At 41.6% G+C, this 27448-nt stretch overlaps 1 protein-coding gene and 1 pseudogene across 1 annotated transcript; both read left to right on the top strand.

Annotated features, from left to right (window-relative positions):
* The first annotated feature begins 4624 nt into the window (after positions 1-4624).
* LOC140855476 (tyrosine decarboxylase-like) lies at positions 4625-6378 on the top strand. The gene has a single exon (XM_073251359.1). It carries the CDS (start codon positions 4761-4763, stop codon positions 6279-6281), a length of 1521 nt encoding a protein of 506 aa, XP_073107460.1. The 5' UTR covers positions 4625-4760; the 3' UTR covers positions 6282-6378.
* Positions 6379-12567: 6189 nt separating this feature from the next.
* On the top strand, positions 12568-25788 carry LOC105032777 (tyrosine decarboxylase 1-like; annotated as a pseudogene).
* Positions 25789-27448: the final 1660 nt, after the last annotated feature.

Here is a 27448-nt window from a genome sequence, read left to right as displayed (position 1 = left end):
ATATTAAAATCTCAAAATTCTTTGTCCATTATATTGATTGATTAACTCATTACCTTTAATAGAAACTAAAGATAGCCTAAACATCAAACACTTCTCATAATTACAGACTTCTTTTCTTTTGACCTTCCAACAATTTTAACAACTGGACTTTCTTCTTAGAAAAATCTCAACCTTCTACATCAGTTCGAGTAACAATGTTAAATCTCGAAAAAATGAGATTTATATCAAGACATTCTAGGTTTGAACTAACAAAAGAACTATCAAGCTATTACAATAAACTTGAGTATCTAAGATTTCTTGACATTATCTGCAATGAAGTAACCTATTGGTAAAAATTGTACGACTATGATCAGATTAGGTCAAAAATCTGTAGCATTCTTTCATTATCAATAAAATTCTTCCTTATTTACAACTAATATATTCCATCATAATATCTTTTGAATCAAAAAATTAATATTTTTAATCAATTTAAACCATCATGCTTTTGCTGCGTACTCTGATCTTAATTTATCAAACTATATAGGTTTATCAAAAGATAAGAATATCCTAGTATGTTAGATCCATCAAAGATAAATCTAACCTTCAAATTTCATATAAAACTTAGAGCAAAATTTTAAATTTTTTTATCTTTACTATTCCTTGTGCATAGCACATCAAAATTAAATCTTTATCTACTTTTTATATTTAAAATTATTACATAAGTTTCACCACTTCTCAAGAATCTAATATATCTAGAATTAATTGAAGTTAACTTTTGATTTACCTTATAATTATTTAGATAATTTTCAAACCTACTTTTTTTTTACAAAAGAATGAACTCCAACTTAAACAAACTAGAAGAACTCAAGTCAATATCTTTGTAAGTAGAATCAATTTTGTTATTTCTTGTAAAGCTCCCTTCATCACAACCTTTGGCATCAATAGATAAATCCATATAAATCTTGTCTCTTATATAAGTCATTCAAAATTTAACAATAGTAAGATACCTTAGATCAGCTCAGAAATCTAAACTTTGATTTGAATAATTAATACACTCCACTATCTTCGACAATCATAAGAAAAATTAAAAAATTCAATCCAAAGATGATAATACGAATTATTAAAAATTTCATCATAATATATATATCATACTCTAACAAAATTAATTATTTTATTCAATTTAACAGTAATATCAAAATACCTTAAATCTACTTAGAAAAGTAAATTTTTGACTTGAAATTTAATGTAATTTAAAAAATCAAGAAACCAGATCCAAATATGATATTTTGAATAAATAAAGATTTTACTAAGATGTGTATCTCATATTCTCATCATAAAATCCAAGTATATTTTTTATCTAAATTCGAGTTTCATATATGACCTCTTGTAGGTTCAATGCTCGAAAATATTTCTTTCTCATATGATATAATTTCTTCTTAGACCACATCTTAATTAATTTTTTTCTGAAAAATTCAAAATTTATAATGATTAGATAATTAACATCAAAATCAGAAAAGTTATTATGATCTCTACCCATATAAGTTTAGCATTCTAAAATCATCGAGTATATTCAACACAACATATCAATACCTCCTACTTCATTCTATGGTCAACACTTCTCATACTTAAGTCAATCCTACTAATTAAAATCTAAGATATAAATCGTCAATTTTATTATAGACATCATATATCACTTATGCATAAATTTCATCATAGTATCTATTGATTTGAAATTCAAATATTGAATCTTTTCTTTTATGTCTATCATGTTCCTCATGATTATAACCTCAAGTTCAAATATCACTAAAGTCACAATCCTGAATAATTATAACCTTAAGCTCAAATACCATTTAAGTCATATTCCCTAGCGATCATAACCTAAACTCTAATATAATTCTATCACATCCTTAGTGATTATAACTTTAAGTTCTGATATTATCTATCAAACTCTGTTGATCATAATCTCAAAGTTTTGATATCACTTATATTACAATTCCTAGTGATCTTAAACCTAAGCTCTGATACCACTCTGTTGTACCCCAAATCCACACGACCGCACAATCTCTAAAATAGTATCCTGAAGATCATATAAGGCCTAAGTAAATATAAACTCAAATATTTTTAAATAACCAGATAAATACCAAACATGTCAACTGAGTCACTCCTCCAAATCAAATAGTCAACTTGTTCAAATACAATCATTCAAATATTTGTTGGTATCAAAAAATTTAAACTAGCTAAATTATTAAAAGCTCCAATACTTGACTTCTCTTGTCCAACCCATCCGAGCTAAGCATCCTGTGGTTCTGAAAAAAATAACAAAAGAATATGAGTTTCTTCAACTTAGTGAGAATCACTATACATCTATATCAGAATAATGGATGAAGTGAAAAATGTATAAATATCAAAACAATTTCATGAAAACTCATAATATATATATATATAATAACTCAAATACTGGCATAAATATGTATTGAATACATAATAGATCATCATATACCATCAAGTGAGGTCTTTATTCGACATTAATCTACATGATCTTAAGATTTGATTCATCTTTCCATTACTTCAGTTTGATAATCTTCATCCTTTTTGGCTTTGGACTAATTAAGATTATGCCTCATCTCTATCCGATCAAATTTTCACTCATAAGCCCATCAAGGCTGTCCCAGGTATGAACTCCTGACTGACTGTTCTACATATGAAAGTCCATGGGGGCTGTCCTAGGCATAAGCTCTTGATGGGCTGTCCCAAACAAGAGCTTCTGACCGATTGATTCAAGTATAAGCCCGTGAAGACTGTCCCAAGCATAAACTCCTGGTGGACTATTCTATGATGAGGCTAGTCCAAACCATATATTCTTTATCTTTTTATTTCATATTAATTTCATGTTATTTTCATCAAATAAATTTTAAATTTTCAATATGATCAGAGAAAGAATGTCATATTTGTATAACTACAATATCAACCACTGATACATATGCATAATCAATAAATAATGTAAATCATACCGAAAAATCATTCAAAGAATGATTATATCTCAACCATGATAATCCATCAACACAAGCAAATCCAACAGTAAAATGGTATATATCTATATTTAGTAATCATGTACAGCGATTCTTACCTCAATCAGTGATAAATTAGACTCGCTAATTTATGCTCTGGATGTCAGAATCCTACCCGATGCCCTCCTGTCTGATGGACTATTCTCCTATATATATTAAATTAATATTATAAAATAAATCAAATTAATTTTTTAAAATCTTCTATTGAGGTTTATCAGGATCCTCACCCTTATCCCCAACATTTTTTCTTTCCAAACTTTCCTAAACCATCTAAAGAAAAAAATATAAATTGATTAATTAATTATCTAATTTAATTTATTGATTAATTGAGAAGAGAGAGAAGAAGCTTCTTTTTCTCTTCTCCTCATCCAAAATAGGAGACCGGATCTCCTTTCTCTCCTCTCTCCCTCATATGCAGCCAAGGAAGGCCGACGTCGGCCACTCATGGTGGTTCTCGACAATGGCGAGACCCATGGCAAAACCCATAGCCCCCTTCAACAGCGACCGTTGTCGGCGGCAAGCAGGAAAGTAAAATCAAAACAGGGACCGTCCTGTTTGGCTCAAATTCGGCAGCTTGCCGTCGCTCGCGGATGATGAAAAGACAACCAAGAAAAGAAGGAAGAAGAGGGAAGGAGCTTACCTTGCTCCGACAAATGAGAAGAACTCCGGCGACCCTTTCTTTCCATCCAAAAACTCATGAAAAATCCTTGAAGACGTTCCGGTGAACTCTCAAAATCTTTGATGAAGATCAAAGAGAGGAGAGGACTATTTATAGGGGGTTTTTCTAACCTAATTGGACTCCCCTCCACTCAATCTCGACGAAATCGGAAGTGAAGACTCTAATTTCGGAGTCTTCTTCCTCCTCTCTGCCATGCACTGCATATAGGATTTTTTTTAAAAAAAAAATTTTGGGCTTCTAAAGTTTGGACCCGGTCCAAGGGCTCAAATGGGTTGGGTTATTACATAATGGGCTCGCATCGTTCACTTTCAACAGCGGAATGATTTTAATATAATAGGGAAGAGACTCGTTTTTCTATTTTTTATTATTCTAAGCCGCTTGGTCGGCCATCACCGCAATAAAGAGGAAAACATCGTTGGTTCACCACATACCATATATGTATATACACCATGGGGTTAGGTTTTGCGGAAGAGGCAGAGGGAAGGAAGCGATTTACAAAGATGAATCACGCGCGTTTGGTTGGTCATAAGAAAGTCAAAGGAGCGACACTCACGAGTCAGGCATCTGGGCTCAGATCTGGAGGCGCTCTCTCTTTGAGCACGTGAAGTTATCCAACGCGCTTTTGTATATACGTATATCCTCACACTCTCACTCTCTCTCTCTCTCCAGTATTCCAGACGCTCGCTACCACATCGATCTCACCAAGCCGTGGCGGTGGTAGAGTCCCGACATATGGTCACGTTATCCATACGCTCAAAAAGAAGGGTCCCGAGACACAAGCCAAAATAACACACCCAGTGCAGCTTAATTTATTCGCTTCACCAACCAAACGATCGAGCAATCTATCAGCTTTATAAATAGCTCCCTTCCCCATATCTCCTCCACGCCACCCAACCAAATCACTTTCCTCCGTTGTTCCATAGGCCTTCCTTAATTTTGCCACCAGAAACTCGATCTCAACGATCTCCTCCAGTTCGATCTCTTAATATATAGTTCTCATTAAGACTCCTCCAACTCTCTCTCCGCCAAACCAAATGGGCAGCCTCCCGATCGAGACCTTCCAGCCACTAGACCCCGATGTCTTGGTGAAAGAGTCTCGAGCGGTGGTCGACTTCATAGCCAACTACTATCGAGACATTGAGCGATACCCGGTCCGGAGCCAGGTCGAGCCGGGGTATCTGAGCAAGCGTCTCTCCGACCAAGCTCCCATTTTCCCTCAGCCCATCCAGACCATTCTGGATGATATCCACGACGACATCTTCCCTGGCCTCACCCATTGGCAAAGCCCCAACTTCTATGCATACTTTCAGGCCAATGCGAGCACCGCCGGCTTTCTCGGCGAGATGCTTTGCTCCGGTCTGAACGTCGTTGGATTCAACTGGATCGCGTCTCCAGCCGCCACCGAGCTGGAGAGCATAGTCATGGATTGGATGGGGAAGATGCTCAAGCTCCCCTCATCGTTCCTGTTCTCCGGCGGCCAAGGTGGTGGCGGTGTCCTGCATGGGAGCACATGCGAGGCGGTGGTGTGCACACTAGCAGCAGCACGAGACAGCGCTTTGACCAAGATGGGAGGCGATGGGATCACCAAACTGGTGGTCTACGCATCCGATCAAACACATTCCACGGTTCAGAAGGCATCGAAGCTCATCGGCATCCCGCCATCCAACTTCCGCGCCATCCCGACATCAGCAGCGTCGGACTATGCACTCACTCCGGACAGCGTTCGGTCCTCCATGGAGGCCGACATCGCCAAAGGGTTGGTGCCCTTGTACCTGTGTGCCACGATCGGTACCACCGCTGTTGGAGCCGTGGATCCACTATTAGAGCTGGGGAAAGTCGCGAACGAGTATGGCGTTTGGTATCACATCGATGCAGCTTATGCCGGTAGTTCGGGTATATGCCCTGAATTCCGGCATTACTTGGATGGTGTGGAGCTGGCCGACTCGTTCAGCCTGAATCCCCACAAGTGGTTCCTCACCAACATGGATTGCTGCTGCCTCTGGGTCAAGAGCCCATCCTCATTGGTTGACGCCTTGTGCAGCAATCCCGAGTACCTCAAAAACAAGGCTAGTGATGCCAAAACGGTGGTGGACTACAAGGACTGGCAGATCGCGCTCAGCCGGCGCTTCCGAGCCATGAAGCTGTGGGTGGTCATCCGGAGGTACGGCATGGCCAACCTGATGGAGCACATACGGAGCGACGTCGCGATGGCCGAGCACTTCGAGAGGTTGGTGGCAATGGACCGGAGGTTCGAGGTGGTGGTGCCGCGCAAGTTCGCGTTGGTGTGCTTCCGACTCAAACCCAGGTTCCAAGGGGATGATGCTTCGGAGTTGAACCGAAGGCTATTGGAGGCGGTGAACTCGAGTGGGCAAGCTTTCATGACCCATGCCGTGGTGGCCGGAATGTTTGTCGTACGGTTTGCGATCGGAGCAACCCTGACGGAGATGCGGCATGTGGAGGCTACGTGGAAGCTGATTCAAGCCAAAGCGGACGGTTTATTACTCAATGGTTCATGTGATAAAATTTCTTCCTCCAATGGTCTCTTTTCGCTTTAGCGAGCTTCACTTCTTTTAATTTCATGCTATCTCTGAATAAAAAATTTGTCCGTTCCAGTTTACGTACGTTGATCGGTGGTCAACTGTGCATAGAATAGCTTCCTCAACTTGGACATGTAGTTGTACTTCTCTTACAAATTTATTTTAATAAAAATAACATATCCTTTATTCTTTGCTATATATTAATCTTCTCGATCGATCAAATTCATACGCACGCTTTTATGCTGTTACGTATCCATATATATATATTGTAAGGACCAAGTTGGTTATGTAATGCATCACGCATCGAACCCAGTATCTGACTTGGCCACATGACACGATCGTACAATTTTTAGAATAGTGCTCTAGAGATCAAATAAGATCTAAATAAATATAAACTCAAATATTTTTAAATAATCAGATAAATACCAAACATGTCAACCGAGTCACTCTTCCAAATCAAATAGTAAACTTGTTCAAATACAATAATTCAAATATTCGTTAGTATTAAAAAATTTAAACTAGCTAAATTACTAAAAACTCGAATGCTTGACTTCTCTCACCCAATCTATCCAAACTAAGCATCCTGTGGTTCTGAAAACAAAAAAACAGAGGAATATGAGCTTCTTCAACTCTGTAAGAATCACTGTACATCTATATTAGAATAATGGATGAAGTGAAAATTATATAAATATCAATACAATTTCATAAAAACTCATTATATATATATATATATATATATATATATATATATATGTATGTATGTATGTATGTATGTATGTATATATATATGTATATGTATATATATATATATATATATATATATATATAATAACTCAAAAACTGGCATAAACATGCATTGAATACATAATAACTCAAGTGAGGTCTTTATTCAATATTAATCTACATGATCTTAACATCTGATCGGTGGATGTCTCGACAACAAGATGTCTAGTAGTGGGATGTTACGATGTAATCTATAAATTAAAGATTTTGAAAAAAAATTCATAAAATTATGTAGATTTATTAGAATACGTGTGAGGTAAGTAATGCTACATTTTTTTTACTTTTATCGATAAAGTATAAAATATTTTTTATATTAGATTATTCATGATTTATGAATTTAATGTATGTATTTTAAATTAGCAAATATATTCTTTTTCTAAAATAATTAGTCATTTATGATCAAGTGTATTGAATTTGCTATGAATCATATTGATTGATTCGATATTGCATGGCTTATTGAATTTATTGATTTGGAATATGAAATATAATTTTAAAGAAAGTATATTGATTTTAGATAACTTTTGACCAGTAGCCCAACTATGCATCGAACTCCATCAAAGGGTTTAAATGTTGGTACTTTGATACTTCATCAGTGGGGTGGTTAAACACTTATATATTGATACCTTGCAATTTGGATGATTAAAAGTTGGAACTTTGATATACACACTGTTAGTGGGGTAGTTAAATGCTAGTATTTTGATACCCTACCAGTGGGATGGTCAAATGCTGGTACTTTGATTTCTTGTCAGTGGAGGTTGTATGCTGATATTTTGATACCTTACCAGTAAGATGGTTAAATACTAATAATTTGATATCTCATCAGTAGGAGTTATATGCTAGTACTTTGATTTAGTCTATAACTGTCGAGATAAACATAATATTTTGAAAAAAATTGATTTATAAATAAAAATAAATTCACGTAGATCTTATTTTGATTAGTGCAGCATATTTTGAATTAATGCATATGTATTTTTATTTTTCAGTATATTATTATTGCTTAAAGTATCTAGCTAAAGTATATAATACTTACTACACTATTTAGCTCATTACTCTATAATTTATCATTTCTATAGATTCAGAAGATTATCTTGGCTCGAGAATTCATTATGCGAGAGAAAACTAGAGGCATCTTTGATATTATTTTTAAAATTAGAGTTTATTAAAATTTAGTGCAAAACTATGGAATATTATTTGGTAAGATAGTTGATTTAGTTATTTGAATTAAAGTTGAGCATTAAGTATTAAAATTTTATTCCATAGTTGCTTCATGATATCGTGATAAGATGTCTTGCATGTATGTGGAAAGAGTTCTCTATAAGTATAAGAAGGTTGCCGTAATCCCGTGACTCACGATCTCAAATCGAAGGTAGCACAATTTATATAAAATCAAAATATAAGTAGATGAACTATGACACATAGAATTATGTATGGGTGTAGGCGGATAAACAGTAAAAAAATTAAGATGATTACTTATATTACTTAGAAACATAGATTTGAGATGAATATATTGATGAATTTAAATCAGAGTGCCATGCGAAAGTATAGTGGTTTGAATTCTATTTAAATTGATCATAATAGTAATTTGATTTAAAAAGTATGATAATGAAGGATTTGATCCTCAAATTAGAGGATGACCGACTTGAGGCAAAAGAAAATTTGAATTTTTGAGGACTTGTGCAAGAAAAATTTCGAGAATAAAATTTTTTTTGGAAGAAAGATACCTCAATCCAGCAAAAAAATTTAACAACACAAATCTTAAAGCAATCACAAAAAAAAAGATAGAAAACTTCCTTTTGTTGGACTCTTAATTGGAGTTGAAATTGAAGCCGGAAAGGAGTCCAATTTAGTCAACAATCATCAAAAAAGTCAGGTAAGAGGCGGGCAAACATTGATTAACCCTCTCTTCTCTCTTCTTTAGCCTTTAAAATCTTGATTTCGATTGATGATTTGCTGAATTTTATCAAAAAGGAGGCTCGAATCAATTCCCCTATTTTTGCATTGATTTTCATCCATTTTCTAAAATTTTCGATGCCAATCATCACCGCCAACCGCCAATCTATGGTTTCCTATCTGCATCTCTACAGCCTACATCTGTAGCTACCACCACCATTGGGGAGAAGCTTCCTAATTTCAAAAAATAAGGGAAATGAGAAGTCCCCTCTTCCACTGAGAGAGAAAGAGAAAAAAAAAAGGAAAAAAAGGAAAGAAGGTTAAAGGAAAAAAGAAGAATTAGAGAGTTTCTCTCTTCTCTCATCCCTCTCTCTTTCTTTTCTCAAAATTATTGCTCTCTCCACTTTCTCTATCTATTTTCACTTTCTAGTTTCTTCCTTTAAAATTTTTTTCTCTAGATTCTTCCTCTCTCTTCATGAATTTCTCTCTCTAGGATTGATTTAGTAAAAGGATTACTCTTAATAATTTTGATCCAATCCTAATAAAAAGGATCCTCACCCATGGTCGTCAGGCAGCATGCTAGTACCGATCCTGATTAGACTAGATTCTTCATGATTCGATTATCCATAATTTTTATTGGACCATACGTACACTATTTCAATCATAATTTATTTAAATCATCTTGATTGGATCGATTGAGATACTGAAAAATACCGTCAGATCAGTTTTGTTCTATTTTGTTAATTTTTCTCTCCTCTAATATTCTCTCTCTACTTGATTTATGAAACCATCAAGAGTCTAGGTCCTATAGTTTTGAGTCCAAGTTGATCTAATAAAGAGATTTTAAACCATCTTGGTTGATTATGATCGAATAAAATTATCATGCCCAAATCGATTTGGACTGTTGAATGTGATATACTGTTCATCATGTCTTCCTTGATTATTTATATCTTTTTTGATTATAGAACTTAATTATGTATAGTGGTATGATTGTCTTGATAAGAAGATATCCAATAGTGGGATACTACGATATGATCAATGAATCAAAGATTTTGAAAAAAAATTATGAAATTTTATAAATTTATTGCATTACGTGTGAGGTAAGTAATACTGCATTTTTTCTAGACTTATTAGCAAATTACAAAATATTTTATATTGAATTATTCATTATTTTATAAATCTGATGCATGTATTTTGAATTATCGATTATATCTTTTTTTTTGAAATATTAAGTTATTTATGATCGAGTGTATGGAATTCAATATGAATCATACTGATTGATTTGATATCGCATGGCTTTATGAATTATTCGATCTGAAATATAAAATTTATTTTGAAAAAAATATATTGAATCGAGATAAATTTTGATTCGCAATTTGACTATGTATCGAATTAGTCAATGGGGCGGTTAAACACTAATACATTAATACCTTGCCACTGGGGCAGTTAAATGCTAGTATTTTGATACTCACTGGTGGGACAGTTAAAAGTTGGTAATTTGATACCCTACCAGTGGAGGTTATACATTGGTACTTTGAACAAGCTCATGTCTGTCGAAATGAATGTAATATTTTGAAAAAAATTGATTTATCAATGAAAATAAATTCATATGGATCTTATTTTGATTAGTGCTCTATAATTTGAATTGATGCATATGTATATTTATTTTTTAATATATTATTATTACTTAATTTATTTAAAAAAATATATATTAATTACTGGACTATTTGGCTTATTACTCGATATTTTATCATTTTTATAAATTCAGAAGACTAACTTGACTTGGAGATTCATTATGAGAGAGAAAACTAGAGATAGACTTTGATATTTTTATTTTAAATTAAAATTTATTAAAATTTGATGCAAGACTATGTAATATTATTTTGTAGCACATTTGATTTATTTAATGGAATTAAAGTTGAATATTAATTATGTGAATTTTGATCCATACTTTTTTATGACATCATGATAAGATATCTTACATGCTTGTGAAGAGACCTCTTCACGAGTATGCGGTGATTGCCGTGAATTAGCTTCCATGTAGCCTCCAAATTCTGCATCTCCATTAGGGTTGTTCCTATGGTAGATCATATAACAAACATTATTTTTCAACTGAGGTGGGTTACAAAAAGAAATGGGGGATTATATAAAAGAGAAGGGATAACCTTCAAAAGATATAGAAGAAGAACATTTAGCGCAAAGGAGGATAGGATGAGAGAGAGAGATGGTAGGATTTGATGTTTTAAGATTTAATCCACATTGAGCCCACAATGAGGTCTGCGATGAAAAATAGAGTCCAACGAGCCCAAAATCATCTCAAACGGAGTTCGGATGGTCGAGATATGATCGATTGAAGTTGGCACGAAATTCAGAGTGATGGAGGATCGCCGACAGCCGACGGCAGGTCGGCAGAGGAGCGGTGGCGCAGCCACTTATGGTGATGCATGGCAGCGTGCAGCATCATGTGGCTTGGGCATGCAGGGTGCGGCTCGGGCGTGCAGCATGCGGCCCAGGCCCACGCGCGCCTGCGTGGGAGCCTGGATCCCGATCCACGGTGGACCGAGCGGTGCACAGAGGGGTTTGTGGATCGCGAGACCGTTTTCTCTCGATTTTTTGCGGTCCATCATAAATCGAAGCCATTTCTCGCACGTTTCTCATGGTCCACGGCTTATTCCATAGATCGGTGCACGATCATGTGGTTCTGGGTGTTGCCAATCAAGATCCAACGATCAAGGGAGGGTTTTTGGGCTATGTTAGGAGTCCTAATCCTGTTGTTTCATAGATTTAAGCCTTTTAAAAGGCCTGATCATAGAACAAAAGAGTTTGTGGTGCGGTTTCATCAGATGGAATACCTGAGAACACCCGTGAGAGAGTAGACGCATCATCGAGAGGAGCAGGAGCAGGGAGGCTTCTGGACAGCAGACAGCGATCGCTTCAGGGGTTCAAGGGGATCTTCCTAGAGAGAGAATTTTTATGAGGAAGAACTTTTTGTGAGAGAGAGAGATTGGATGTACGATGGTTGAGGGTGAGATCTCCTCTTGTAATATTTCTTTTTCTTATAGTGAAGTTTGCATGCCCCGTAGATACGAGCCTTTTTTTGGCTGATCCACATATTTGATTGCTTTCTGTTTTATTTCTTCTTTCTTCCTGCTGCAACGTGCGATATCGAAAAGGTCCTGAGAGGTGGTGTCCTGACCAGACATCCACCTACAAGTGGTATCAGAGTAAGGCGATACAAGAATGTAGATTGCAGCAGTGGTGAGCAAGATTGAAGATGGAGAAGATATGATCAATCAAGATGGAGATCTACAAGTTTGATGGAAAAAGGAATTTCTCCTTGTGGCAGGCAAGGGTGAAGGACGTGCTCATCCAACAAGGGTTGATCGATGCTCTCTTATGCGAGGAGAAGCCGACCATCATAGAGGTGTAGGATTAGAGACGGCTACAGATGCAGGCGGTGAGTACCATCTGCATGTATCTAACAGATGAGGTGGTGATCTATGTGCTTAGCGAGACTTCTTCAACGGTACTGTGGTCGAAGCTCGAGAAGTTGTACATGATGAAATCTCTCATCAACACTCTCTTCCTCTAAAGGTTGTTCTACCAATTATAGAAAACTGAGGGACAGAGCATGCAGGAGCATCTCAATTACTTTCAGAAGATCTTCGCCGACTTTTTCAGTATTGATGAGAATGTTGAGGAGAAGATCAGGGCGCTGGTTTTGCTAGCGTCACTTCCACTTTTTGTATGAGTCTTTGGTGACTGCTCTTCTAGTGGAGAAGAGCACCAGCAAGATGGATGAGATCACTGTGGTGATTCTTCAGAATGAGTTCTCAAAAGGGAGAACCCAGCTTCGAGTTCAAGTGACTGCAACTCAGCTTTGATGATTTTTGGAGAAGTAGGAGGCGATAGACGGAGCGACAGGAGATCGCGACAAGGGCAGTCCAAGTTCAGGACAAGGAACTTGAGCAAGATCAGATGTTACCGGTGTGACGAATTAGGTCATCTAGCCAGAGATTATTTTCAACTCAGGGATCGGACGATGGCTGTTGTAGCGATGGCCAGTAGTGATTCAGAGGGAGATGTCTTGGAGATATCTAACGAGGTATCTACTTCTTCCCAACAGTGGATCTTAGATTCTGCATGCATCTATCATGTATGTTGCAGAAAAGAGCAGTTTGACTCCTTGGAGAATAGTGAAGGTATAGTTTATCTATCGGATGGATTGAGCTGTGCGATCAGAGGTATCGAAACGGTCGGTTGAAGGATACATGATGGTGCAGTGAGGAGATTGAGGAAGGTCCGATACATACCCGATTTCAAGCAGAATCTTATCTCATTGAGTAAACTGGATTCGAGAGGCTACAGGATGGTAGCTGGTGAAGGAATCCTGAAGGTGCTACACGATGATAGGATTATTTTGGAGGGGAAGAAGAAGACGAGAGGACATTATTACCTGACGGAGAGTCCAGTGCGAGGTGGAGCTTTAGGAGCCAGGAGGAGCTCAAAGTGAGGTGTAGCTCCAGGTGGAGGTGGATCGGGCATGAAATGCGAGACTCGGGAGGATGAAAGGCGATATCGCAAGGTGAGATTCCTATTGCCGCAGGATGATACCCTGAGCAGATCTCAGATCAGGAAGAGCACATCATACGATGAAGATGGGATTGAGCAATCTGGTTCGACTCCAATGTCTGCCTATCCATGATCAGCAGGTGATTGTCCCAAGATATGGGGGCGAGGAGATCTAGAAGCTCTCAAAGTTAGGAGGAGAGCGAATGTCGAGTCGAGATGGAGATTGTTAGGATTTAATATCTCGAGATTCAATTCATATTGAGCCCACAGTGAGGTCCGCGATAAAAAATAGAGTCCAACAAGCCCAAGATCACCTCAAACAAAGTTCGGATGGTCGAGATACGATCGATTGAAGTTGGCATAAAATTCGGAGCGGCGGATGACCGTCGGCGGCTGGTAGCGGGCCGGTGGAGCGGCGATGCGCAGCCCAGGAGCGGTAGCGCACAGCAACGCATGGCCAGGGTGCACAGGGCGCGGCCCAGCATGCGGCGTGCGGTCCAGGCCTAGGCGCATGGCCTAGCGTGCGGGGTGCGGGCCAGGCCCAGGTGTGCGAGCGGGTGGGGCTCAGGTCCACATGCGCCCACGCGGGCGTGGGAGCCCGGATCCCAATCCATGATGGATTGGGTGGTGCACAGAGGGGTCTGTGGACCGCGAGACCGTTTCCTCTCGGTTTCGCACGATCCATCGTAGACCGAAGCTGTTTGTCATGCATTTCTCACAGTCCATGGCTTATTTCGTGGACCAGTGCACGATCGTGTGGTTTTGGATGTTGTCGGTCGAGATCCAACAGTCCAGGGAGGGTTTTTGAGCTATTTTAGGAGTCCTAATCCTGTTGTTTCACGGGTTTTTTAAGCCTTTTAAAAGGCCTGATCACAGAACAGAAGAGTTTGTGGCACGGTTTCATCAGGCGGAATACTCGAGAACATTCGTGAGCGAGTAGATGTGTCATCGAGAGGAGCAGGAGCAGGGAGGTTTCTGGACAGCGATCACTTCAGGAGTTCAGAGGGGTCTTCCTAGAGAGAGAGCTTTTGTGAGGGAGAACTTTCTATGAGGGAGAGATTGGATGTAGAAGGTTGAGGGTAAGATCTCCTCTTGTAATATTTCTTTTTCTCATAGTGAACTTTGCATGCCCCATGGAGACGAACTCTTTTTTGACTGATCTACGTATTTGATTGCTTTCTGTTTTATTTTTTCTTTCTTCCTGCTACAAAGCGCGGTATCGAAAAGGTGTTGAAAGATGGTGTCCTGGTCAGACATCCACCTACAAGAGAGAAAGATAGCAAGCCTTGGATTCTCTCCATGTGCATGCCGCAATCAATATATCCGTATGAAAATATAGTAGAATAAACAGAGTCCATTATATTAAAATAAATTTGTAAGACAAAGAGGAACATATAATAATTCATAAAGCTCTTTTATGACTGACCTAAGTCTTGCTTACTGTTTTCTCACTCTTTACAGCTTTTTTTAAGTTTACGGAATATAATACCACATAGGAACAAATGGCAGTTATTAAATTTTAAAATAGCTCAATCAGATAATTTAAAAATATAATAATTAACTCTAATAATACTTTATGCATTATATGCTATCTTCTTTTCCCTCCTCTTAATAATTTTTGTTATCAATCTATGCTAAGATGTCATTTTCAAAATTATTTAATTATTTTGTTCTTACTAAATAAATGTTATACTGTATGGTTTCATGTAATATTTGTACTTATTTGCATATTTTTAAATTTCAAAAATATTAAAATTTCTCGTTCTATAAGTTTTAAAATAGAAATGGAGTTAGAGTGATCTTAAAAATCTTTATCCTTACAAAGGAAGCAATCTTAGGTGATTTTAGAATTGAATATATAACAACCATATATCTGATCCAAAAAAAAGCTAGCTAAAAGATATTATTTAGATTTATAAATATTATATAGGTACCCAAAATCTATCTAGTGTATAGCTGATATATGTGAGACTAAATGAATATTTGGATGGATCCTCATAGAAAATTTGCAAAGCGAATCTAGTTATGTATGGTTTAAGGACCAAAGATCAAGAATTTAAAAATTTAGGTTATTGTGTGAGAGAGATGGTTCGAAAAATTACCAATATAATGTCAAATAATTAATAATAAAATAAATTACAAAATAAAATAAAAAAAGGTGTGCCTAGATAGAGATGAGTTAAAACATTAACTTAAGAAAGAAATCCAACTTATTGTGTATGTCTACGGTAAGATCATTATCTAGTTACAATGAACCTAACTCAGTTCGATCCTTCTACTACTATAGCCATCATGTGGGAGCTTCAATTCAGTCAACTCCCTTTGCTCCCCAGTAAGAAAGTATATATAAAAGAGAAAATTAAAACCGGAAAAGATTGAAAAGTTGAGATAAAAAGCTGAAGGGCTAATGAGGGGTTTTTCCTTTAGGACTCGTGGTATCTGCATGAGGCAAAGATAAAATCGTCAGAAAAATTCATAAAGACCTGATCAGCTACTCTCTCAAAAAAAAGATCCACCGCAGACCGTGCATATGTAATGACGGCCGATCAAGCCGAGATAAGCATATCCATAGTGTATTGAACTAAAGGCAGAATGCAGCTTGGAAAAATCGGGTAAATGCTGATGAACATGCATGATTCAAACATCAAATATGGGACCATTAATAAAGAAATTTTAAACATCTAAAATTTTTTAAAAAATAATTATTTTTATTTAGAATTTTAAATATTTTTGAAAAAAATAATTTCTGACGTGTTGCACGAGAGAGGGGTGAATGGGTTAGAATGCAGGGCAGTTGGAGCCGCCGTTCCCGACGTTTTTCATCTAACAAAACTCGAAGAAAATGCAACCGGCTGAAAGACCGTCATCGATGCTGCCCCTTAATTTTCGTACCATAAGTTACATTTTAAAACCAAGGATAAAAGTGATTGGGTTAGATTTCGCGGAAGAGACGGAGGGAAGGAAGCGATTTACAAAGATGGATCACGCACGTTTGGTTGGTCGCAGGAGCGACACTCACGAGTCAGGCATCTGGGCTCAGATCTGGAGGCGCTTTCTCTTTGAGCACGTGATGTTGTCCAACGCGCTTTTGTATATACGTATATCCTCTCTCTCTCTCTCTCTCTCTCTCTCTCTCTCTCTCTCTCTCTCTCCAGTATTTCAGACGCTCGCAACCACATCGATCTCACCAAGCCGTGGCGGCGGTAGCGTCCCGACATATGGTCATTTTATCCATACGCTCAAAAAGGAGACTCGAGCGGTGGTCGACTTCATAGCCAACTACTATCGAGACATTGAGCGATATCCGGTCCGGAGCCAGGCCGAGCCGGGGTATCTGAGCAAGCGTCTCTCCGACCAAGCTCTCATTTTTTCTCAGCCCATCCAGACCATTCGGGATGATATCTATTGGGATATACCGACCGACCCCTGTACGCCGACTTATCTTCGGACCTGTCCGACCGACATCCGACTCTATCGACCGAACCGACCGATGACTCCGACGATGACTGTCGACAATGGCTGCCGATAATATCCGACCGAAGGTATGTCGGTCGAACAGACCCATACTGTTACCGACCGACCAAGCGGTCGAACCCAAATCACCGACTCACTGTCGGGGGTGACAGCTGACGTCCGACTTTCGCAAGGCACCAGACCAGCCGACGGTGTCTCCGGGTCATCACCCGACGTCCCGACAGCCGAATACCGACATATAGTCGGCCAGCCCATCCAAATGCCGTACGACCACTATGGGCAGTTGTCCTGTCAAGGACATGCGGCATGGTCGCCCTGGGGCATTGTTCTGCCAAGGACATAGATTGATCCCAGTGACTTGACAGTCCATGATGATTTGACAGCCCCTGACGATTTGACAACTCCCCAGTTGTCTGCACCATTAATGGCGGGACCATACCGCATTTTACTATAAAATGGGATAACGCAACAGTCTTGGTAAGTTTTGAGCAAGCTTCCTCAAGCTCTCTAAAATGCCTCTAAACTCTTGAGCTCTCTCTCTCTCTCTCCCGCCGAGCCTCTGATTTTTCACTGTTGCCTAGTCTCCTCTCTGACTTGACCGTCGGAGGGTCTCCGACGGAGGCATCTTCGGTCAGTGAGGACTCTTCTTGCTGGTGCGCGACGCCGGCGATCGGATGATGGGGGGATTGGCCACAACAATATCCACGACGACATCTTCCCTAGCCTCACCCATTGGCAAAGCCCCAACTTCTATGCATACTTCCAGGCCAATGTGAGCACCGTCGGCTTTCTCGACGAGATGCTTTGCTCCGATCTGAACGTCGTTGGATTCAACTAGATCGCATCTCCAGTCACCACCGAGCTGGAGAGCATAGTCATGGATTGGATGGGGAAGATGCTCAAGCTCCCCTCATCCTTCCTGTTCTCCGGTGGCCAAGGTGGTGGCGGTGTCCTGCATGGGAGCACATGCGAGGCAGTGGTGTGCACACTAGCAGCAGCACGAGACAGTGCTTTGAGCAAGATGGGAGGCGATGGGATCACCAAACTGGTGGTCTATGCATCCGATCAAACACATTCCACGGTTCAGAAGGCATCGAAGCTCATCGGCATCCCGCCATCCAACTTCCGCGCCATCCCGACATCAGTAGTGTCGGACTATACACTCACTCCAAACAGCGTTCGGTCCTCCATGGAGGCCGACATTGCCAAAGGGTTGGTGCCCTTGTAACTGTGTGCCACGATCGGTACCACCGCTGTTGGAGCCGTGGATCCACTACTAGAGCTGGGGAAAGTCGCGTACGAGTATGGCGTTTGGTATCACATCGATGCAGCTTATGCCGATAGTTCGGGTATATGCCCTGAATTCCGGCATTACTTGGATGGTGTGGAGCTGGCCGACTCGTTCAGCTTGAATCCCCACAAATGATTCCTCACTATTGGGATATACCGGCTGACCCCTATACGCCGACATATCCTCAGAACGGTCCGACCGACATCCGACTCTACCCACCAGACGGACAGACGACTCCGACAATGACTGCCGACAATATCCGACCAAAGAAACACCGGCCAAATAGGCCAATACTGTTTTCAACCAACCGAGTGATCGAACCCATATCACCGACTCACTGTCGAGGGTGGCAGCCGATATCCGACTTCCACAAGGCACCAGATCAGCCGACGGTGTTTTCGAGTCATCACCCGACGTTCCGACAATCAAATACCGACATATAGTCGGCCAGCTCGTCCAAACACCGTACAACCGCCATGGGCTGTTGTCTTAACAAGGACATGCTGTATGACCGCCATGGGGCATTGTCCTGTCAAGGACATGGATTAATTCTAATGATCTGACAACCCATGACGATTTGATAGCTCTCGATAATTTGACAACTCCCCAGTTGTCTACACCATTAATGGCGGGACCATACCGCATTCTACTATAAAACAGGATAAGGCAACGATTTTGGTGAGCTCTCTCTCGCTGGCTGAGCCCCTGGTTTTTTCACTGTTGCCTAGTCTCCTCTCTGATTTAAGCATTGGAGGGTCTCCGTCGGAGACATCTCAGGTCAGTGAAAACTTTCCTTGTAGGTGCACGTCTCCGACAATCAGGCGATGAGGAAATTGGCCGCAACAGATTTGACGCGTCAGGTAGGAGGGCGGCCACGGCGGCGGTAAGACAGCGAGCTCCATAGAGCTTGAAAAACCTCTCGAGATGACAAAAATCAAGACTCAGCGATCGAGAGCTATCGGATCGATGAGGCACTCTTTCCATCAGAAAGAGGCCCCTCCTTTACCCTCCATGGTGGAACCTAGCTCTCCGCATCCTGTGGTGACCACGGAGGCACAGATTGCGGCGATCGTGCGGCAAATGACTGTTCTGAAGAACGTGATAAAAAACCTTCAACAACAACCAATCCAGTTGACGTAACTGCCGATGGAACAGCCGGCGGTGCACTCGATGCCGTCCAAAAGCAGCCGTCGACGCCCGCGTCAACTTCCATCTCCTCCTCAAGAGCAGCCGTCTCAGCACTCCCATCGAGAAGGGGGGAGGCGGCCACGGTGAGACACACATCGGTCTCGACATCCCTCTCCTTCCTAGCTGGAGCGAGCAAGGAAGGAGAAGCGGCCGCGGACACCGTCCGCCTCCCTCTCAAATTCGTCGGGAGGTTCAACCCTTGGGATTTTTCAACACCGACGGTTGGACGACTACAAATGTAAGTTCGAAGAAATCGATCGTCGGCTTGCCCAGCTCCAGACGGATGGTCAGAAATCTTCAAACGATGTCGACTTTCGGACGACCGAACCTCTCTCTCGATTTATCCTCGACGATCCAATCCCTAGTCGGTTCAAGATACCTCATGTGGAGCCTTACGACGGCTCACCGATCCAGTTGACCATCTAGAGAGCTACAAGGCTCTCATGAAAATTCAAGGGGCAACCGATGCCCTCCTCTGCATTGGCTTCCCCGCCACACTTCGTAAAGCTGCCAGGACCTGATACTCCGACCTCCGCTCAGGAGGTATCCACTCCTTCAGGCAGCTCAAGCATTCTTTCGTGGCCCATTTCAGCACCAGTCGGAAACCGCCACGAACCTCGGACAGTCTTTTCTCCCTCAAGCAGGGAGAAAATGAGACACTCCGATACTTTGTGGCCCAATTCAATGCAGCCACACTTGAGGTTCGGGATCTCAACGAAGACATGGCTATCTCGGCCATGAAGAGGAGGCTAAGGGGGTCTCGATTCACATATTTCTTGGACAAGACCCTACCCCGGACATATGCTGAATTACTGGAGCGCGCATACAAATACATGCGCGCGGACGAAGGAGCTTCCAACTGGCGCCTGACCGAGAGCAAGGGCCAGAAGGAGAAGCAGAAAAAAAATCGGGCTTTTACTGAACCCAGCAGGCCCCCGACCGATAAACGGGTCTCGCCCCGATGACGGAGCCCGAGATCGCCCCGACGGCAGAGTTCGAGACCGACGCATCGCAGGTATGACTCCTACACCCCTCTCTCCGCTCCTCGTGCGCAGATCCTGATAGAGATCGAAGGAGCGGAATATCTGCGACGGTGCCTCTGAAGGCAAAGGGCCGCGATCGGAGAAAATACTACCGATTTCATCGGGGCCACGGTCACAACATCGAGCAATGCATCCAACTCAAGGATAAAATAGAGGCCCTCATACGACGAGGGTATCTCAAAAAGTATCGAAAAAACCCACCGACTCGATCCCTTTCCGACCGACGATCCCAACTGACTGAAGAGGCAGCAAACAATCAGCCTATTACCGGAGTCATCAACATGATCTCCAAACGACTGGACCGAAAGATGACTGCTGAAGGGGAGTCGACGAAGAAGCCACGCCAAGATGATGTAATCATTTTTACAGATGAAGATGCTTGAAAAATCCAAACTCCCCATGATGATGCTATTGTTGTCTCGACAACAATAGCGAATTATGATGTAAAAAAAATTCTTATTGATAATGAAAGCTCGACTATCATTTTGTTTTACTTGACCTTCTTTCGAATGCGACTGTCGACCAACTGACTCAGGAGAGTCTCTACGCCCCTAGTAGGTTTCGCTGGGGATGCCGTCATAGTGGAAGGAGAAATTGCTCTTCCTATGACAACTGGGGCCGAACCACGATAAAGCACCGTCTACTTGACCTTCATGATCATCCGAGTACCTTCGGCCCACAACGTCATACTTGGAAGATCCGGACTAAATGCTCTCAGAGTGATAGTCTCGACATATCACTTGCTGGTCCAGTTCCCGACTAAAAATGAAGCTGGGAAAATGTGCGGGGATCAATGGCTCACTCGACAATGCTTCCAAATCTCAACTCAAAATAATAAATCGAAGGATTCTCTGTCGGTCGACAAGTTGGACCAACGGGAAGAGGAGGAACGGGGTGAACCAGCTGAACAGCTGATTTCCATCTCGATGGCAAAGAATCCTGAACAAGTGATCTAGGTCGGGTCGCAATTGTCCGACTCGAAGCGACAGCAGCAGATAGAGCTATTGAAAGTCAATGCTGACATATTCGTTTGGTCGGCAGCGGATATGTCCGACATCTCTCCGAAAATAATGACTCACCGATTCAACATCGCCCTTGGCATGAAGCCGGTGAGATAGAAGAAACGGTCTTTCGCCCCCCAAAGACAGAAGGCTATCGACGAGAAAGTAGACAAACTATTTGAGATGGGCTTCATCAGAAAAATTACATATCCCGACTGGCTCGCCAATATCGTCATGGTAAAGAAAGCCAACGGGAAGTGGAGGATCTGTATCGACTACACCGACCTGAATCGAGCCTGTCCGAAGGACAGCTTCCCACTGCTGAAGATCGACCAACTGGTGGATGTGACGTCCGATCATCGACTGCTCAACTTCATGGATGCCTTTGTCGGATATAACCAGATCCGGATGGCATCCGAGGATGAAGAGCATACGGCCTTCATGACCGCCAAGGGCCTTTACTGTTACAGAGTGATGCCGTTCGGTCTGAAGAATACCAGAGCCACCTACCAGCGACTCGTCAATAAGATCTTCAAAGCTCAAATCGGGTGCAACATGGAGGTGTATGTAGACGACATGCTGGTGAAGAGTGCATAGGCTTCAGATCACGTCCAAGACCTGGAAGAAACTTTTCGCATGCTTCGGCGACATCGAATGAAGCTAAATCTGACCAAGTGCGCCTTCGAGGTGACTTCAGAAAAATTTCTCGGGTTCCTCATTTCTCAATGCAGAATTGAGGCCAACCCCGAGAAGATAAAGGTGATTATCAACATACGGCACCCGAACACCAAAAAGAAAGTACAGTAGCTCAATAGGAGGATCATCGCACTCAACTGATTTATTTCTCGGTCAGCTGAGAGATGCCTCCCATTCTTCAAAATCCCAGAGTCAACAAAGTTCGGCTCTCCACCATGGGTCGGCCTTCGTCAAAAGTACGAGCCCCGACTCTCCGACTTGGGCCCAACGTTTCATTGGAAACCTATGGCCCAATCGTCGATGACACATCAAACTCTTACGAGAACCATTTTGCCTACACTAACGGAAGGCCAGCGCTGGCGATGAAACCTCTCTAAGTTGAAGCCACGCTCCTTCCACAGTCGACTCTCGGTCAGCGCGGCTGGCAAACTTGCCGACTTGGCTTCGACTAAGAAGGACAAAATGCCAAGATGATCGAGGTCGCACTTGCGACATACCGACTTGGTCACGACCGATCGAAGGATATTCAGCTTGCCATCGTTTATCATACATCGTGACGTATACACCCGACCAAGGGCCGGACAATAGATATTCGACTTATCATCGTTATCCTAACTGGTTCAAAGCCCGACGCTCGTTCAAAGCCCGACACTCGTTCGGTATCAGGCTACGCAGCCGCCATCACAACGGCAGTCGGGGATGATGTCTGGGGCCTCTTGGGTGGCCACGAAGATCCGACCCCGGGCGTCGGACTCTTCCTTGCCGCGTGCTGCCAAATGTCAGCATCTGTTAGTCTTACTCTTGGTGGCATGCCTGCAATTTCAACGACAGATTAGCACAAGTCTGAAGACAGGTGAAAAAGTCAAAAGACGACCGATAGACCGAACTGTAACTAAGTGGAGAACCGAACTTAGGTCGGCGTCATAGAGAGCTTGCTCGATGATGAGCTCTCTCTGTTTCGGCACCGACATATCCTTTAGTCGGTGACAGTCCTTTCGGTCTTCTGCCTCCACTCGACTGTTTTCATTCGACTGAGTTTGGGGGTCGCCCCAGCAAGAAGGAAACCCCAGGGTAGCGAAGAAGAAGCGAAAAAAAATTGGTTCTTCCATCCTTGAATCGACGGTGGATGACCGATAATGAATGAAAGGTCCTTCCGGAGATTGAAGAACCACCACCTTCGAGCTTTTGGGTGGGGTCGGAGGATGAAGAATTCCTGAAAGAGAGAGATGCGGGGAAAGGTAGGCAAGAGCCGACATGACAAAGCGAAGCTGATTATTAATCGGACTGAGTTCGGCGCCAGTTGCACCGGGCAAAGCCTGTAATAATCCAAGACATTCCGGACGAACTCTGAAATCGGAAAGCGAAGACCAGTCCGAAGGTCCTCAACATAAAAGGCCACCTGGTCCGAAGGCGGATTGTTAAGCTGACCCTCAGCCCCAGGGGCGAAAAGTCGAAACTGCTCCGGGATACCGTATTGTTCCCTAAGCCGTTCGACGTTCGGCCCCGAAAGTGAAGAAGCCTTCGCCTCTGGGGTCGATCGGGAATCATCGGTCGGGTTCTCTAACTGACTTCCTCGAAGAGAGGTTCTAGCCATAGCGCTAGCCCCAAGAAAAGAGACTAAAAAAGAAAATGCAAAGGGAGCGAAGATGTAAAGGGACAAGAATGAAAAGCTTCGAGAAGAGCTTTCAAAGAAGGAGGACGGAAACAGCTACCTGGGACTGGGGGACAACTCGACAGGGCCTCAGCGCCAGAAATAGGACAGTAAAAAGTGAAGCATCGGATACGAGTGGCCGTATATATATAAGGCCCTTCGACGGTCGAGTTGAAAGTGCGTCGAATGAGGGTTTTTCGGATGTTGACACGTGAAAGCGCCTGGGCCCTTCCTCGGTCCGACGGTTCGACGCACATGTCCCAGATCGAGCCACGTCGCCTCCATCCACGTCGCCTCCATCCGCGCGAACGGTTCCAGCCCAATAGCCCCCCGATGTGTGGCAAAAAAATTGCATCTCGGAATTAATTAACCGACGGCGATTTGCATTTTCGATGAGACGTCTGACACCGGATCGTCCGTTGGTATGGTCGGCAGAGTCGGGGCATGACGTGATGGAAAACCACTCCTTTCGCCCGAGGCCGTCACCCACATGGTAATGCCGGCCAACACGACATCAGACTCAGGAGTGGGGGGGCAACTGTTGGGATATACCGGCTGACCCCTATACGCCGACTTATCCTTGGAACGGTCCGACCTACGTCCGACTCTACCCATCGGACGGACAGACAACTCCGACAATGACTGCCGACAATATCCGACCAAAGGAACGCTGGCCAAACAGGCCAATACTGTTTCCAACCAGTCGAGCGGTCGAACCCATATCACCGACTCACTGTCGGGGGTGGCAGCCGACATCCGAGTTCCACAAGGCACCAGATCAGCCGACGGTATTTCTGAGTCATCATCCGACATCCCGGCAACCAAATACCGATATATAATCGCCAGCCCATCCAAACGCCATACAACCGCTATGGGCTGTTGTCCTGTAAAGGACATGCTGTACGACCGCCATGGGGTATTATCCTGCGAAGGACATGGGTTAATTCTAATAACCTGACAACCCACGACCATTTGATAGTCTCCGACAATTTGACAAATCCCCAGTTGTCTACACTATTAATGACGGGACCATACCGCATTCTACTATAAAACAGGGTAAGGCAACGATTTTGGTGAGCTCTCTCTCTCTCTGGCTGAGCCCCTGATTTTTCTACTATTGCCTAGTCTCCTCTCTGACTTAAGCATCGGAGGGTCTCCGTCGGAGACATCTCCGATCAGTGAGGACTTTTCTTGCAGATGTGCATCTCCAACGGTCAGACGACGAGGAGATTGGCTGCAACACTCACCAACATGGATTGCTGCTGCCTCTGGGTCAAGAGCCCATCCTCATTGGTTGACACCTTGTGCAGCAATCCCGAGTATTTCAAGAACAAGGCTAGTGATGCCAAAACGGTGGTGGACTACAAGGACTGGCAGATCACGCTCAGTCAGCGCTTCCGAGCCATGAAGCTGTGGGTGGTCATCCGAAGGTACGGCATGGCCAACCTGATGGAGCACATACGGAGCGACGTCGCGATGGCCGAGCACTTCGAGAGGTTGGTGGCAATGGACCGGAGGTTCGACGTGGTGGTGCCGCGCAAGTTCGCGTTGGTGTGCTTCCGACTCAAACCCAGGTTCCAAGGGGATGATGCTTCGGAGTTGAACCGAAGGCTATTGGAGGCGGTGAACTCGAGTGGGCAAGCTTTCATGACCCATGCCATGGTGGCCGGAATGTTTGTCGTACGGTTTGCGATCGGAGCAACCCTGACGGAGATGCGGCATGTGGAGGCTACGTGGAAGCTGATTCAAGCCAAAGCGGACGGTTTATTACTCAATGGTTCATGTGATAAAATTTCTTCCTCCAATGGTCTCTTTTCGCTTTAGCGAGCTTCACTTCTTTTAATTTCATGCTATCTCTGAATAAAAAACTTGTCCGTTCCAGTTTAGTGGTCAACTGTGCATGGAATAGCTTCCCAATCTTGGACATGTAGTTGTACTTTTCTTACAAATTTATTTTAATAAAACTAACATATCTTTCATTCTCTGCTATATATTTATCTTTTCGATGATCGATCAAATTCATACGCACGCTTTTATGCTGTTACGCATACGTATATTGTAAGGACCAGACTGGTTATGTAATGCATAATGCATCGAACCCAGTATCTAACTTGGCCACGTGACACGATCTTACAATTTTTAGAGTAGTGCCCTAGAGATGATGTAAGACCTAAATAAATGTAAACTCAAATATTTTTAAATAATCAGATAAATATCGAACATGTCAACCAAGTCACTCTTTCAAATCAAATAGTAAATTTGTTCAAATACAATAATTCAAATATTCATTGGTATTAAAAAATTTAAACTAGCTAAATTACTAAAAACTCCAATACTTGACTTCTCTCACCCAATTTATCCGAACTAAGCATCCTGTGGTTCTGAAAATAAAACAACAATGGAATATAAGCTTCTTCAACTCAGTAAGAATCACTGTACATCTATATTAGAATAATGGATGAAGTAAAAAATATATAAATATCAATATAATTTCATAAAAACTCATTATATATATATATATATATGTATGTATGTATGTACGTATATATATGTATATGTATGTATATATATGTATATGTATGTATATATATATATACGTATATATTTATATGTATATATATATATATAATAACTCAAAAACTAGCATAAACATGCATTGAATACATAATAACTCAAGTGAGGTCTTTATTCAACATTAATCTACATGATCTTAACATCTGATTCATCTTTCCACAACTTCAGTTTGATAACCTTCATTCTTTTTGGCTTTGTACTAATTAAGGCTATATCTCAGTCTCTATCCGATCAAATTCTACTCATAAGCCCATCAAAGTTGTCTCAAGCATGAGTTCTTGGCTGACTGTCCTACGTATAAAAGTCTGTGGGGACTGTCCTAGACATATGCTTCTGACAGGCTGTTTCAGACATGAGCTCTGGCTGGCTGATCCAAATATAAGTTCGAAAAAATTGTTCCAGGCATAAGCTCCCGACGAGCTATTCCATGACGAGACTAATCCAAACCATTTATTTTTCATCCTTTTATTTTGCATTAATTTTATGTTATTTTTACCAAACAAATTTTAAATTTTCAATATGATCAGAGAAAGAATGTCATATCCATATAACCGCAATATCAACCACTGATACATATACATAATCAATAAATGATGTAAATCATACCAAAAAATCATTCAAGGAATGATGATATCTCAATCCTAATAAATCCATCAATACAAGCAAATCCAATAGTAAAATGGTATGTATCTATATTTAGTAATCATGTACAGAGATTCTTACCTCAATCAGTGATAAATCAGACTCACTGTCTTATGTTCTGGATGCATGTCAAAATCTTACTCGATGCCCTCCTGTTCGATAGACTGTTCTCCTATATATATTAAATTAATATTATAAAATAAATCAAATTAATTTTCTAAAATCGCCTATTGGGGTTTATCGAGATCCTCACCTTTGTCCCCAATATTTTTTCTTCCCAAATTTTTCTAAACCATCTAAAAATATATATATAAATTGATTAATTAATTATCTAATTTAATTTGTTAATTAGTTGAGAAGAGAGAGAAGAAGCTTCTTCT

This window comes from Elaeis guineensis, chromosome 2, assembly GCF_000442705.2.
Source record: "Elaeis guineensis isolate ETL-2024a chromosome 2, EG11, whole genome shotgun sequence".
In the NCBI taxonomy this organism is placed as follows: Eukaryota; Viridiplantae; Streptophyta; class Magnoliopsida; order Arecales; family Arecaceae; genus Elaeis; species Elaeis guineensis.
Note: the sequence above shows the minus strand (reverse complement) of the source record. Positions and strands in the feature narration are given on the sequence as shown.

Coding starts and splice junctions, on each gene's coding strand:
- LOC140855476 (XM_073251359.1), top strand. CDS start 4,761: ATGGGCAGCCTCCCGATCGAGACCTTCCAGCCACTAGACCCCGATGTC.